This window comes from Triturus cristatus, chromosome 2_1, assembly GCF_964204655.1.
Source record: "Triturus cristatus chromosome 2_1, aTriCri1.1, whole genome shotgun sequence".
NCBI lineage: Eukaryota > Metazoa > Chordata > Amphibia > Caudata > Salamandridae > Triturus > Triturus cristatus.
Window position 1 is genome coordinate 948835307 of NC_140581.1, and position 16222 is coordinate 948851528.

The window sequence follows — 16222 nt, forward strand, 5'->3', positions numbered from 1 at the left end:
CCTAGTCTAGTGCACTGCGTGTGCCAAGGGCGTGTAAGTTAACTGCTGCTGGTGGGCTTGCAGCACTGGTTGTGCCACCCACAGAAGCAGCGTGCAAAATGTGTCTCAGGCCTGCCACCGCGGCGCCTGCGTGCAGTCCCTGACTGCCATGTCGACTTGGTAAGGAAACCTACTTACCAGTCTCTAAACCTTCACTTTGCCACATTTCAGACACCTCTATGGTAGGCCCTAGGGCAGGGTGCATTGTTGGTAAAAGGTAGGTCATGCCCTGACGTGTGTGGCATGACCTAATAGTGAATTACAGCCATTTTCGTTTTTCACTATTGAAGGGCTACCTGCCTCCAATAGGCCAGACTGGGCAGACTGATTATTAACTCCATTATAATCTATCTGACTCAGGGAGCATGGTAGCAAGTCGAGTTTAGTATCCCTGAACTCAGAATTTAATAACACACCCTTTAGGATGGATGGTTTTTAAATTCTATGTTTGAAAATAGCACTTTTAGAAAGTGGCTATTTTCTTGTCCAACTATCTACCGGTCTCTGCTGGTTTGGTGTGTGTGTCAGGGGCTGGGTGGCTCCAGAGGTCTGAGTGAGTCAGTGTGGGGTGAATGGGGCGTTTACACGTAGAGTGAGGGAAGAGTAGCCTGCCCTGCCTGACACAATACTGGCTCCGCCTCCTGCTGGGCGACTGATAGCCCTGCTCCTGCCAGTGACAATACTGGCTCCGCCTCCTGCTGGGCGGCTGAGGACTCTGCCCTGCTCAGTGAATAGGCCAGGTGCCTCTGCCTGGCAACACCCACAACAAACCTGAGATGGTGGGAATCGCCCTGCTTGGACAAAGGGAACAAAGGGAAAAAGGGGTATAAGAGAAGGACCCCTGAACCAAGAACTCAGATCACTTCTGACAAGGAAACCTGTACCAAGGACAAGAAGCCTGCTGATCTAAGGACTTGCCTCCCCTTTCTGCCAGAGTGCTGTTTTGCTGTGGAGGAACCTGAAAGCTGCTTCTTTATTTTTGCCAAGGAACAAGGAGAGAGGAACTTGGTGTGTACTCTCTGAACACTTGCTAGGAAATCTCCAAGGACTGGAAGAGTGCCAGTCTCCTGTTGAAGTCACAGGGCCAAAGGACTTCACCATCTACTGAATTGCTGAATTGCTGGAAAGTGTTGTTTCCAGTACACAAGGGAAAATCTGCAGTCTCGACGCCAGCAGCAACGCCAGTGAGCAGTGGGTATCGGCCCCGGCTCCAAGTGACCCCGTCTCGACGCCGGTATCGACGCCAGTGAGGAGTGAGTATCGGCTCTACCTCCAAGCGACCCCGTCCCGACGCCGCTGCTGATCGCATCGACTCGACGCCCTTCTCGACGCCGTGAGCGCTGCTCCGGCCCGACATCCCTCGACACCGCTGCGGATTGACCCGACTCCGAGGCACGATCGACGCCGACCTCGACGCCGACATCTCGACGCCGTGGAACCTCGTTTTCTTCGTTTCTCAAGGTACTGTACTTGTGGGGTCTGTTGCGACTCCAGGCTCGACGTAGCGCTCCTCGCGGTCAACGCCGAACCTTGGGAATCTTGTAGACTCGACGTCGTGTGACTCCTGTGGGGGTTACATTGTTGCCAAAGAACTGTGCTCAGAAGAATACTTTGCTAAAGAACTATTTGCCGAGAAGAAACCTTACTTGAACTATTATTTTTCCTGCCAAAGAGTATTTATGAAGACTGTGGTATATTTTTGTCGTTATTTGGTCTTGTGCTAAGCCTTATATAAAAATACTATTTTTATAATAACTTCTGTGTCGTGTCCATCTGTAGTGTATTCACTTTATTACTGTATGTGGTCATAAATGCTTAACACACTGCCTCTGAGATAAGCCTGTCTGCTCTGCCAAGCTACCAAGGGGGTAGCAGGGGTTATCTGAGTGTGTAATCCCCTTTCCCTGACTAGAGTTGGTAGGTCCCTATTTGTCAGAAGTGTATACCTCTGCCAACTAGAGACCGCCGGTTCTAACAGCGCTGATCAATGTAAGCTGTGCATTTATCCTAATCTATGACTCTCGAATTTGCAGTTTACAGCTTCAACAGCCAGTCTTCACATGTTAGGCATGATTGCACAGTTACTGTAGTTGGTGGCACAATGGGTGCTGCGGTTCACTAGTGACTTTCAACTTACAAGCCCTTCGCACACTTCGTACCATAGACTACGGACTTTTGGGTAAGCCAATTAGGGTTATGTCAATTTCACTGTGTTGAAAGGAGAGAGGACAGGCAATTTATTTGTAGATAGTAGAGTCATAGTGCTTAGAGTTCTACAGCCAGCAAAAATATAGGGTCCAGCAATAGGCAAAAAATCCTGGGTGATCCTGCAGAAAGCTAATGTTTCAAGCAAAGAGTAATTAAAATATGAGAGAAAGTAAACAAAAAAAAATCACATTATTGTTTGCCTTTTATCAATGGTCGACAGGTTTAAATTGTTCAGACCTAGGACCTAGGAGATGCAACTTCTGAAGTTGGCATCCCACATAAATAAATTGTGTGCCAAACTTGGAGTATCTTAGAAATATGGGAAACCATTATCTCAATCTGTGTCTCGTGAGGCTACAAGGATAAAGTGAAAACAATGTTTTCTCCTGATCCAGTATTTTCATTTGTGTGGCAATTATACACAGGCATTTATTCTCTCCACAAATTACTCATGCATGGCCTAAAAGAAATCGATAGGGTTTTAAGGATATAAAAGGAGGAACACATGATGTGTTACAGTGTGGTATATCCAAAACTGCATGTATCATTCACTCCAACCTCAGAATCTCGGAGTTGGAAGGCAAAACTGGACTGGGGAAAATTTGAAGTGCGGTAGTGGAATTTTGCAGCGGTTTGTACCTCCTGGTATGTCTGTTGCCCATACAATGCTTGTCAAAACGTTAAAGTTGACATAAACAATAGATCACATTAGAATCTCATATATTAATTGTGACTTGTGTACTTCGAAATGAAACAAATCAAACAACAGTAAAAGCAATCTTTAAGCAAAGAGATAGAGAAGGCTTAATTTATATAAAATCCCTAATAAATGTTGCAAAAGTGAAAACAATATTTGCACAAACCCTAACAAATGCGGCAATACATTTTTTTGATTTTAATTGCCATAACTTCAGAAGAAATATAGAAGTGACAATGGTGAAATTGCATGTTTACTTACGTCCCTACACCAAATGTTGCATATTATATGTGCATTATACCACAATGTGACCCGTAAAAACATTTTGTCAGTGAATTTGGTAGAATAGATATTGTGTGATGACAGTGAGGGAGGACACAGTCATATAAAAGGAGGCCATTCTAACTCTATTTGTGGGCCTACGGGCAACATTTTCTTCAATATCCTTCAACAGTGTATCTGAAGCTAAATGCACTACAGACATATTGTGAACCTTAACACCAATGCTCCTTGTTATCAAGGAAAATGTTGTGAAAGTTAATGAGTTAATCAAGCGTGCATTTAGGAGGCACGTAGCCTGTTTTCCAGCCTCATGGGCTTTTCCAGTTTCTTGATGTCATCTGAGTTTAATACCCCTTTGGTATGCCTGACAGCTCTCAGTAGGCTACTTCTAAGACATAACCTTGAATGTGGCCCCAGGAGAGGCTCTCTAATTGAATAATGTGTTGGTCCAACCTGCTCAGTGCACATACCACCATGCACTGGCGCTCAATTAAATAAGTCACAGGCTCTCTGTGTATTGTTGTCAACATTTTGTCCTCACACAAACACACACCTGCAATCACAGAACAAAATGTAATTGGTCCTTCAGGGATCCATTATCCTTCCAGTGTACTTGTATGCCTGTTATCACTGCATGTGGCATTTTCTTAAAGTACTTATCAATGCAAACAATTGTATCCTATGTTGTAATATTTGCTTTGAGATAAAATTGCAGTCGCATTAAACATAAATACATATGAACTTTTATTTATATGTGATGTAATGGAACAATAGCATTGTATTTGGTAAGGGTAAATCCTAGCTCCCTGGTTTTAAGCAGTTTCTTTTTGCTTTTATTTTTATGACTTTAGTGTATAGCACTGTTTTACATTTTCACCTTATCACTCTGCTGTTATGCATCTATAATATGATTCCATATTTTCAAAAAACACAAAAGGTTCCTTGAGAGGGGAGAAACATTTACCAGAATCTAGATGTATTATTGTTAACCAATGAGAGAGGACACATTGTATGATTCACTAGCTAAAGGGAAACTACAACTGTATTAATCCATTGCAATAATCTAGTGCTATCAGTCAAACATTTCACTGAAAAGTAGAGTTCCCAATGTTTTTCTACATGTCAGAAGGCAACCAGCCGTCTACATGTCATTAGCAACTGGTGCTATATGGTTTGACCAAACCAGCTTAGACTCTTTCTTGGCCTTGGCAGGATTTCTTATAGGTAAGGTATGTTAAATGTTGTTGTATATTCTTTGTGTTTGATATGTTAAATACTGATGGGAAAGCTGTTCTATATGCATTGATGCCCTCTTCCACGAACCTCCACTGTAGTTGTGTCCAACGTACACCAGGAGATGCAAATCTGTGCAAGGTTGTGAAGATAACCAGTAAATTTTCATAATGATTTCCATACTTAATCATTATCCGGCAAGCAGGCCAGGCTGTGAGAAATAGCTCATAATTTTAAGGATTTTTAACAGTTGTTTGTTACCCACGACTCCTAGCGTGTATGCCTCTAGCAGGCTTAAAACTCCCTCATGGCACAACCAGAAATGTGGAAACCCATTGTAAAATAGGTCTCAATCAGGTTCAAGTTACATTGCAATGCCATCATAATTTGGAAAATAGGAGAGTGTACTGTTCACACGACCTCCTTGATTTGTAAATTTATAGGTATCGCCCATAAAGTTCAATTTGTTCCTTGACCATAACATAATGCGTATATGCCTACAGTCTGCCGACTGAAAATTAAGACAATTCTGGGAGGTTCTCTACAGACACAGGTAAGGTCTAGCCTTGAGCAGGTGTACATAGGCCGCAAGCTAGAGCACACTTGCATTATCATTTGACCCTGAATGTCATTTGTCTTATTCTTGTGTGTCATGTACCAACTTGGCACCAAAAACATGGTCTTCTCTAAACTGTAAGAAAATTAATAGCAGAACCAGGGACATATTACTCTTCCATAAATAACTGATATTCATATGTCAAATAAAGGGTGAGCTAATGGCCAGTTATTGTTAATTCTGAAAGGATTTGCTTAACAATCTACATTTGTAAGAGGTCACTGTATCTTTTTGGCAATAACTATATAAGAGAAGACAAGCTTCTGAGTTAATAATGCACAGTGACATTTACTTTGCAATGAGGTGTGTATGAGTGGTGGACAAGATGCCTTTACAAACATTTTACTGCTGGTTTTCAATGCACTCAGGCCTTTATTACGGATTATGAGGGAATACCTCATCCGTAATCACATGCCCAAATTTACACTTAATGCAGGGGTACTGTAACGCCAAATAGTTTAGCTGCATATTATACAGCCTCCATAATGTAACAGGTGTATGTGTTGGCTTATTGTGTTTGTCACCCCTGGAGAGTCTCTTGACACGTTTGACAGATAATGGATGTTTATTGTTGGTCAGCTCAGGGGGACTCATTTTATTGACCTTGAAAGGACCAAAGAGCCCTCTGGGGTTTAAACCTATGATAATGAGGTCAAATACAGATCCCTGGAACGGATTCATTAGTTCTTTGAGCCTTCAGACCCGGCTTCATGAGATGTATGGAATAAATGTTGTATTTGATGTTTCCACGCCGATTCTTGCAAGACTTTCCTCTATTGCGTCTTGTTTTCCACATGTATATGGCACTAGGTAAATGTTCATGCAGAAAGCTCCAAAGGAGATGCCCCCATATCTGGTAAGGAGGCACTCAGTAGCTCCAGGGAGTTTTTTCAGGTGTTTTAGCTGGCAAGATTCCTCAAGTTAAGCAATGGCATGCTGACAAATGCTGTGTACTGCAGATCAGGGACCTCCTTTCCAGGTAAGTTCAATTAACTCTTGCGGATGTTGATAAACTCAGCACCATCAAACTGAGTACCATTAGATTTGATAATAGTGATACATGCTACTTAGATCACAATAAACTGCAAACAACTGCAGCATGAAATGTCGTATAAAAGTCATTCTTTTAATTAATTTACAAACATTAACTGTCCTGGTGACAGTTGCAAAAAAGAAACTATATATTTAGTGTCCATTTTGCCACAAGAACCAGCGTGAAGCAATCTTTCCATCACCACTACAAAAAAAAAGAAGCCGTTTAGGGGTTAATATTGCACAATTAACAGAAGGTAGCACAGTTATGCATTTCCCTCTGTAGCATGCATAAACTTCTGTAATTGCCACTGTGTGCCTCACTGAATGAGTAATAAGTCAGCTTGAAGTCTCCAAATTGGATGCCCTAGTGGTGACCAAAGCTATCTGGCAGATTTCCACAGGTCCTTTACTGATTTTACCTACTCTAAGAAGCTTTTAAGGGGGATTAAATTATGCAACTTAAAATTACATTGGAAATAATTGAACAGCAGAGAGGTAAAGCAAAATTGAACCAAATAGTCACAGGTGGCTTATACAATTCTTTGTGTATGGCGTTCTCTAGCCCTATGGGTGGGAAGGGCATTTCCCTGCCAAAACAAGAACTGCATCTTAAATGATGGGGTGGCCTGACATTATGGGAAGAAGGGGCCGTGCCCTCGATTTTGCCTAGCATGATGAAAGTCTGTTAAAGAGAGTTCATGATAATCTAAGAGAGGGAAGATGAGTATTCTCACATTTGCCTTTCTGATGAATGATAAATATGTCTTTCACAACTATTGAGCAACCTTGGTAAGGTTGCCTTTTGGAAGTAGTGGGATTATCTACACACTTTTTAATGGGCTGGGAAACATGATGTTCAAATGATTTCCAAGCCCCTGTTGGAGAAGAATTTAAATAGAAAAGTGTGCATCCATGAGGACAGCGGCATTACGAAACTTGAGGGGACCTCCCTGCAAGGTACATGGAGGATCCCACCATGCTTTGGACCTAGTCAGGAGCTCTCAGGTCAGGGGCCTGCTGCCCACGCACAGTGCCAGAGGGGGTCCCCTGGAGCTCATGGCTCCCCCTGCACCAGGGGAGCTGCGGGGCTAATGTTAAGGGATACATTCATCCCCTTTCCACAACAGAAACAGATTTACATCTGCCTTTCACAGAAGTAACTCTTTGACCATTTTCAGGCTGGACAGTGATTGGAAAAGTGACTAGGAATGGCCACAACCAACATTTTTTTGATAGTTCAGAAAGTTTCTTTGTGGAAGGCCCGCCCCCCATCGATTTCTTATGATTTACACCATAATATTATTACATGATTGAGGAGCAATATTACTACCTATGAGGGTCAGGATTTGGGTCTGCAATGTCTCCTTTTGTGAATCCCTTTCAGTAGTAAGATCAGCGATTTGCGTTCATACACCTAAATTACGTGCACAATTAGCTTTATTAATCAAGCCTTAATGGTTCTTGATAAATAAATAAATACTCGGATTCATATAGGATGGCTAGTCACCCGTGAGGGTCTTTAGGCGCTGTTTAGGCACGGGGAGATTATGTGATTTGCCCAGAATCACAGGATGTTGTGCTGACGCCAAGACTCAAACCTGGATCTCCAGCGCTACAGTCGGCAGATCTGGCTGTTACGCCACACCCTCTTCCTAGCTGCAAATTGTCCAAGACCATTGGTATGTATTTCCAGTCACTTCGGATTAAATTCATATGAGTAGTAAGAATTTCAAAATGAAAAATTGGTACGAGAAATATGCATAAATTGGATCTGAATTGTGAGACTCCTTGCACATTAAAAGCTTACACGCAAACCCTGACTTGGTGTGGGCCTCAAGTTTTGTCTGTGAGGCTAGACTGCTGTGTCTAACAAATCTAAATTAGAAGCTCTGTACGACACAATCACTAAATAATATGAGGCATTAAAATTGCTTTAATGGACGAACTTGCAGGAAAAAATAACGGTATGCTTGCTCATTTACATAGTTATGGCGTTGGGGTACTGTCAATTCTTTAGTGAGCAAATACATTGTTCATCTGCGAGACTGGAGAATGCTGCAAGATGGTAGAGGCAATAGTAGTTATTTCCTGTGCACATTTAATTGTTCTCAGAAAACCAATTATCCACGGTAATGTATATTACACAAAATAGATAGAGGTTTAATGCACAAGGAAATTAAAAACATCATTTTATGGAGAAAAAAAATATAGTAATGTTCTCTCCGTCTGAAAGACTACATTGTTTAAAATAATTAACTGCTATTATCTTGATGAAATCAAAAAAACACTCCTAAACTGATTTCAAACAAATTCGAATTTATGATCACGACATGCATCAAGGCAACAATAAGGTGAACCTGCTCCAATTGAGACAGACAACAGTGTGATGTTTGCAGAATATTTCATTGCAGAGCCCATTTTTCAGAAAGCGAACTCTCTGACAAGGAATTCTGAAGAACAGCCCACGTGTTTTTCATAAACAAAAAACAATCTACATCTAGATCAATAAAGCATGAGACCAAAACATATTTCCAGCAAAGACATAAATGAATAAAAAAAACTTTTAATTCTTTGAAATGGGGAAACTTCTTTTATAGACTTGTCTTATTGAAATTTCAGACTCAAAGAGTTTTTCCCTATTTACAGCTCTACTGGGGACCAATTAATTCAGACTACAAAAATAAAACACCGGCCACATTATGTGATCACAGAAATAGCTGGCATATTTTGCTCATTACCGAAGCTTTACAGTGCTAATTTAGCAATGGGAAAGTTGAAAGGTTTTTCTTTTTTTTTAACTTCACTGCCTAACCTACATTTACAGTTTGTAATGTATCATCAGTCTGCAATTGATACAAATGGATTGCTATTACAGCTGCATGAAAAAAAGAAAAGACTGGACACACTTGATTAATTGAGTAGCTAGTCTGATCATACCACGCATTCTGAAAATGTAACTTTAATCAGGACAATAAAAGCCTAGCTCGCCAAATCGGAGTGTAACAGTCATTAGGGCAACAGCTTCAGTGGTACTGTGGCCTATGGGTATCAGGCAGTGGCGGCTCGCACAGGTGAGAGCGGTAGGCGGGCGGGCTATTTATCAAATAAATAAATAAACAAAACCACTTACTTTGCGCTCGCCGCATCCCCAATGGGGGGATGCGGCAAGAGCAAAGTAAGTGTTTTTTTAAATGTATTTATTATTACTTATCCCGTTGTCTGTTGACTTCCACTACCCCCCACCCCCGCCCCACTGCTCTTACCTGTGCCAGCCACTACTAGTATCAGGTGCCCACTGCATCCCAATCATTAACAACCACAGGGTAAGCAGGCACATTTTCCACGGCACCCTTGCTACTCCATCGGCCTCAACATTGCGTCATGTGCCAATGAAATGACAAATCCAATTTTAAATGTTGCAGCTGTCAAAAGTTATATTTTCAAGCCTTCTTTGATTTTTTTTAATGTTAAGGTATCAAGACATGAATCAAGTTTAAAATTGGCTACCTATTGTACAAAGACATGCATCTAAATAAACCTCCCTATGTGTCCTACCTATTGACATTTCTGGTGTACCGACAGGACTCCAAAGCCTCAAGATTCAGAACTGGTCAGGCACAGTCAGTCACAGGATCAGCCACTGTATTTTGAAACAATTTTTTGGTTAACTTGAAGGTGAAACCTTCACTATTTTACTTCAGAGGAAACCTAAAAACCCACTTTTCGCAGCTTTTAGAGAAATATATTTGTTGACCTCCATTTCTATGAACTATCCACCCGACTTCATTGAGTCCTATCTCTATATAGATATGCAACAATGTATTTAGCTTTTGCTCTAACATTATTTTGGGAGTTTGGGAGCAGGAGCACAATATAAAACTGATACTCAAATAAATAAGATAATTAACCACAATTGCTTCCTATTTAGAAAATGCTTCTTCTAGAACGAGAAGTTTTAAGCAACTATCCATTAAATAGTGTGCAACTCTTTGAGCATGGTCTCTCAGTTACAGGGTGAAATCTATTCTGAAATGTTTAGATTTTACTTGTCAAATCATCCTCCAAAAAGTTATAATAATCATATAAAAAAAATGCTTGTTTCCGGTCCAGGGAAGACATGGCTTGGCAGTTCGGGCTGGACTGTTCCCATGAGGCACAGGGTAAAGACTGATTTGCATATGGCTATGTCTGAACTGGGGTGGCGAAGTGAGCTAAAGAATGATGATGGATTCAACCAAGATCTGTGACTGGGGGTGTGTCTGAAAAGTTTCAGCGCTCCGTCCCTCATCTCCTTGTATTTTCAGGGTATAAAGTAGGAAATGCATTTGACAAATATGTCCTCCTTCTGGGAGTGTATTCTGTTTCCTAGCAATGCCCTCATGGTGATTATGGAATTTGATCTGATAATAGTTTCTCGAGGGAGGAGTGTGTCCACTCCAGAGAACAGTTCCCAGAAAAGAGAAATTATTACCTCAGAAGTGTTACATAGTACACTAGAAACAATAGACTAATCCTAATTGATTATTGAATTTTTTTGGAGTTGTCTTATGTGATGCTGTCCACTGTACAATTTAAATATCTTGATCTATGGTTATCTGTTTAGGCATTCCTGTTCCTAACCCTATTGCACCCTTTTTTCTGATTTCTCTTGAGTTTAAATATGATTAGGATGGTGGGCCTCAATATTCGGTGCATTATTTTAGCTGCACATTTTGCAACTCCCTCCCATCTCCCTTTGTCTTTTGGATCAATTGTTTTGAGAACTGAGCAACATTTTTCAAGCAAGGCCGCACCATTGCATGGTTTATTGAAAGCATAACTTTTTTTATCTAGGCTTATACTCTTTCCTATGTGCCCAACATCTCACTCTTCTCTTGTGGTTATGTGCATTATTTCCACACCCTAGCCACTTTTTAAATCAGAATAGGCTGATTAGATTAGAAACAACCCTTAATCGCTTCAGATTGGTGATCTTTACATTCTTAATTTTTGCTGGAGTTACCTATTGTTCTTCCTGCCAGCCATGAGGTGGTCTTCCACTCAACCTTTTGCCTTCCTTTCCATTTTTGTATCTAATTTTTGCTGGCCTTAGGACTTTGCGCTCTTTACAACTGATAACTAGTGCTAAATTGCATGGGCTCACTCCTTAAAACATGGTAACATTGTGTTATCACCACCTGCCATATTTAATGCACTCGTAAGTCCCTAGTAAAGTGGCACTACATGTGCTCAGGGCCTGTACATTAAATACTACTCGTGGGCCTGTAGCACTGGTAGTGCCACTCACAAAGGAAGCCCTTTAAACATGTAACAGACATGCCATTGCATCCTTTGTGTGCAGTTTAAACGGCCATTTCGACCTGGGAAAAAAAAACCTTTTGCCAGGCCCAAATCTTTCTTTTGAATACATATAAGTCACCCTTAAGGTAGGCCCTGGACATGCCAGAGAGCAGGGTGCAATGTATTTAAAAAGTAGGACATGTACATTTAGGTTTTACATGTCCTAGTAGTGAAAACGTCTGTAAATTCATTTTTCACTTCTGCAAGGCCTATCTCCCCATAGGATAACATCGGAGTTGCCTTATTAAATTTTATAAGTGTCAGTTCATGTTTGGTGTCTCTGGAATCGCAATTTAAAATTCTAACTAATGGTGAAGTCGGATTTTAAATTGCAATTCTAAAAATGCCACTTTTAGAAAACTAAACACAAGGTGTTGGGCTTATACAGTCAGTCAGGCTGAGCCACCAAGTGTTCACATAAACAAACAATGCCAAAACTGACTGCACCTTTACAACCTACGTTCATTCATGACCACTATATTCAATAGAAGTGATCACCATTTATTTTTTTGAACATCATAAAAATACTTTTGTTTTTTGTCACACACAAAGAACCAATGCAAAACAAATCATGAATATTCTTCCCATCCACCAAATAAATGAATACACAACAGTGGATACAAACAAACATTGACAAAACAAATGCACAACAATAATCAAAAACAAAAATTATGTTCAGTAATGAATCAGTTCTGATTTTCTTATTCAGTACGATTTTGGGGATTTGCCGCACTCTTTTGGGTTTCCTTATTGAACGCATGCTATTAGCTCAAGTGGGATGTGGGCTTATGGTGTCACTAAGGCTAGATTTTTTCCTGCCTACCTCTTTTTGCTTGACTTTTCCATACATTAGACATACTTTGATCAAGAAATGAAGTAAAGGAGCCAACAGGGGACAAACAACCAAATGTAATGGATTTCATGCCAAGGCCTAATCTTTCTCTGGCTCTGCACCAAACTCTGAAACGTCACTCCCCCTGACCCTAACACTAACTATCCTAAACCTTCAAAAAATACATAAAACATATTTCATAGAGATGGGAATTCTGCTACTCTCAAGTTAATGTCCACTGTAACAATAAATGTTACATTTGAAAGAGAGTCCCATCATTTTGTTTTTAACAATCCAACTTGGGGCTCATAAAAGGTAACCATTTGTTTTTACCACACTATTACTCACTTAGCATCAACATTAATTCCCCTCCTGGGGAATGCCCTCTGTTTGCTCTGTAGTTCTATGTCTTTTGATAAAAGATTCATTCACATTGTCCACACTATGTCATATTTTGCATGCATTAGTAGATTTTCCTTGAACAAAGAAACTGATGCTCATTGAGCTTTGACCAGTAAATAATGTATATGTACTACTAGTTGCAACTTTATTGCTACTATGAGTTTAATTTCTGCTGCTTTGCTGTTTACACTCTGTTTTGCATACACTGTCTCTTGTTTAAAGCAACATGCTCTTATAGCTATGTAAAACACCAAGGCACCCCATGGTCCTGGTATGAGCCATATAAAACAGCAAACGCATTTAATTTTAGATGGATTTCCTGCTGCAAGCTCTCTTCCTTACATGACTATCTTACAAAACCACCGAGCCAGCTGGGAGATGACGCACAACAAACCTAATGCTTTGCTAATTACTAATTAAAAATATATATTATATTTCAATTAATTGCCAGGGTAATTGACCGTCACTCTATTGCGTCGTATTGGAAGAGTCCATCCAGTTCTCGGCGCGGGGGAGCCCGGCCTGTGGAGAAGCCCTCGCACGCGCAGCCCTGCCACGTCGCTGTCAGTTCTGCATGGTTTGCCTGAATGCGGCACTCCGCGACAGCTGTCGGAAATAATACATAAGAGCAGCTGCTGTGACAGCTACAAAGGCCCCTGAATCTTAATTGGGCTCAACATGATACTGTTTATTCTGGTAAACTTAAAAAAGAAAAATATTGAAGCTCCGCGTGCGTTTTTAATGTCTCAAAATAGTGTTTGCCTTTTGGAGAAGTGCAAAGTTGCCCTTTATTTTGACTACACAATTTCACTAGTATTGTTTCCGGTGGCAGGAGGGCGCACCAGCAACCGAGGAAACGTAGTGGCAGTTAGAGGAATGGGAATGAAAATCAGGTGACATCGTAGACGTGCCCTCTGGTCATGTCTGCAGCAGCCACGTTTCTCAAAATGGGGCATATTAAGAGCCACTTCGCGCCGCATCAATCACATGAGAAAACAGCATAACGGAATCCAAAAACATGGCAGGACTTACTCTCGGCATCAGCGTACAGCAGGCAGCACAGGAGAACCACCAAGGGCCTGGCTATGTGCATCATCCGACAGCTTGGCACCTGCATGCTTTGGCAGCCTCGGGCTCACGGGCTCAGAAGCCACAGCGAGTCTGTCCGGTCTGAAATGTCAGATGCAGTCCCTTCAAAGCCTGTCAGGGGAGAACAGAAAAAACATGACATGGTTAGGCCTCCTCGTGGCTGAGCTGTGTAGAACCGAGGTAGCTGGAAGCACATAGCAGAGACAGAGCGAACGACAACACCCTTCCAACCACACATCCTACATGGCGTAGCTTGCCACAGGTGTACGAAAGTGCTTCAGTGCTCCACATTAACACGGCAATACAATACAAGGTGTTCTACAATATATACTCAGTTACCAATCAAAGTATATCCACGTGCTGTCCCACTAAAGGTAGATACAAATGGACATTATCCTACCATAAACAATATAGGCCCTGATTTTTCATAGGATTGCGTTGCCCTTGCGTCCCGCAGCGTGTCACAATCTAGGCCCTGATTTTTCATAGGATTGCGTTGCCCTGGCGTCCCGCAGCGTGTCACAATCTATGCCCTGATTTTTCATAGGATTGCGTTGCCCATTCGTCACGCAGCGTGTCACAATCTAGTCCCTGATTTTTCATAGTATTGCGTTGCCCTTGCGTCCCGCATCGTGTCACAATCTAGGCCCTGATTTTTCATAGGATTGCGTCGCCCATGCGTCACGAAGCGTGTGACAATCTAGGCCCTGATTTTTCATAGGATTGCGTTGCCCTTGCGTCACGCAGCGTATCACAAGGGGAACTCAAATCTTAAATCAGATTTACCAAGACACGCGCTTTGTGTGGCCCTGCATTGCTTGGTAAATCTGAAGTAACGCAAGGCAGCGCAAGTCGCAGACTTGCGTTACGCTGTGCTGGGAAGGCGTATCATGGTTGGAGTGTGGGTGATCCCATGCACCCACTTAAGTATTTTACCACATTCCCAGGTTTACCAAGACACGTAAAACCTGAGAATGCGTCAAAATTCTACACCATCCCAATGGAGGCGCAACGAGGAGAAATATCTTTATTTCTCCTGTTTTTTTCCTCTTACTAAGTGTGCTGCACTTCCCTACCTGCACAAAAACTACCCCGCCTGCAAAGCATGCACCCTTGCAAAATGATGCAAGGGTGCCTGCGTTGGCGCTAAGCTGCACCGAGTACACCAGTGCAAGGAGAGAACAAGAATGTGCCATTTCTTGATAGATATGGAACAATTTTGCCCAATTCTTTTTACGAGGCTCCGAAAGTGGTCTTGCTGCGCTGCGTCAAATTTTGATAAATCTGTGCTCTGGTCTCTCTTGCATGCATAACACATTTTTAATAAAGCTAGCCTTTTTCTAGCAAGAAAAAAAATCTTTACTACAACAAGTACAACATCTAGCCTGGAGAAACAAAGGCAGCATGGTATTGTTTCCCTGCACGCCCCCACACTGGACACAGGCACGTCCTACATATTACTCCAGGAACAGGATGGATCGCCACTGTCCAGCACATGCTTAATTGATGAAGTTTCAGGTTTATGGGTCGCCGGCTTCCATTATGCGCTTGCTTTCTTTCAGCAGCGCAAAAAGGCAGAGTGGTAAACACAGAATGATTGATCGACTGAACAAAACTGACACTCTACACATTTATAATTACAGCAGAGAGAGAGGTTAGAGCGAGGAGCTATCTTTAGAAAAAGAGCGCCATACTATCGGGTGGAAAAGCCGACTCTCACCTGCGGCTTTGTCAACATTTACAGAATGCAGAAGCGGCTCTGAGGCCGTGAATACAAATTCTCACAACGGATGGAGCCTCTCGCCGTGTACACAAAGCAGGAGAAGGGACCCATTGTTGAGCACAGCTTCCGAAGAACACGGACTTCCAAATCCGATTATCGACTGACTGCTCAGGTGTAAGCCCTGAAAAATGAAGCTCCTTCACCAAAGCTGTTACATCACACTGAGACAGCAGCTTCCTGTGCCCCTCTGTGTCTTCCTGTAGGAAGCAAGAACTTTGGGGACCAGCTCTTACTTTGCATCAACAGACGTTGATCTAAAGCAAGAGACAAAAACACAGAAGGGGGAAAGAAAGAGGAATAGAAAGAAGGAAACAGTCAGAAAGGAGGAAAGTGGGAATGGGAAGGAACATGCAGGAGTGAGCTAAAGAGGCAGGGAGTGTCTGGTGGTGGATTAAAGAGGCATGAGGGGGAATCAAGACTACGCCGTTTTGGTATAGAACAGCCCGCCCTTCAGTAGAAGGCTTCTGTACAAAACATTAGGCCCGGCACTTGTTCTTGCACCAATTGGAAGTCTAGGCACTAAAACTCTGCCTTCATTGGGTTGGTGGATATCCGAAAGAGAGGGTGAAATGGTGGGTGATGGTCCATCTTCTCCTCATCTTTCTCTGGTCTAGAAGGCCCCACAAAGGTGGGCAAAAAGCGGGAATGCTAGCACACCACCACCCT

The 16222-nt window shown here is 42.0% G+C and overlaps 1 protein-coding gene across 22 annotated transcripts in view; it reads right to left on the bottom strand.

Annotated features, from left to right (window-relative positions):
* PTPRD (protein tyrosine phosphatase receptor type D) overlaps nt 1-16222 on the bottom strand; it is a 3784543-nt gene that overhangs the window by 526484 nt on the left and 3241837 nt on the right. For all 22 annotated transcript variants that reach the window (XM_085633482.1, XM_085633637.1, XM_085633629.1 and 19 more), the window contains one exon: nt 13717-13884. In XM_085633482.1, the coding sequence (XP_085489608.1) occupies nt 13717-13801 (85 nt within the window). In that variant the 5' untranslated portion in view covers nt 13802-13884. The remainder of the gene's footprint in view (nt 1-13716; nt 13885-16222) is intronic.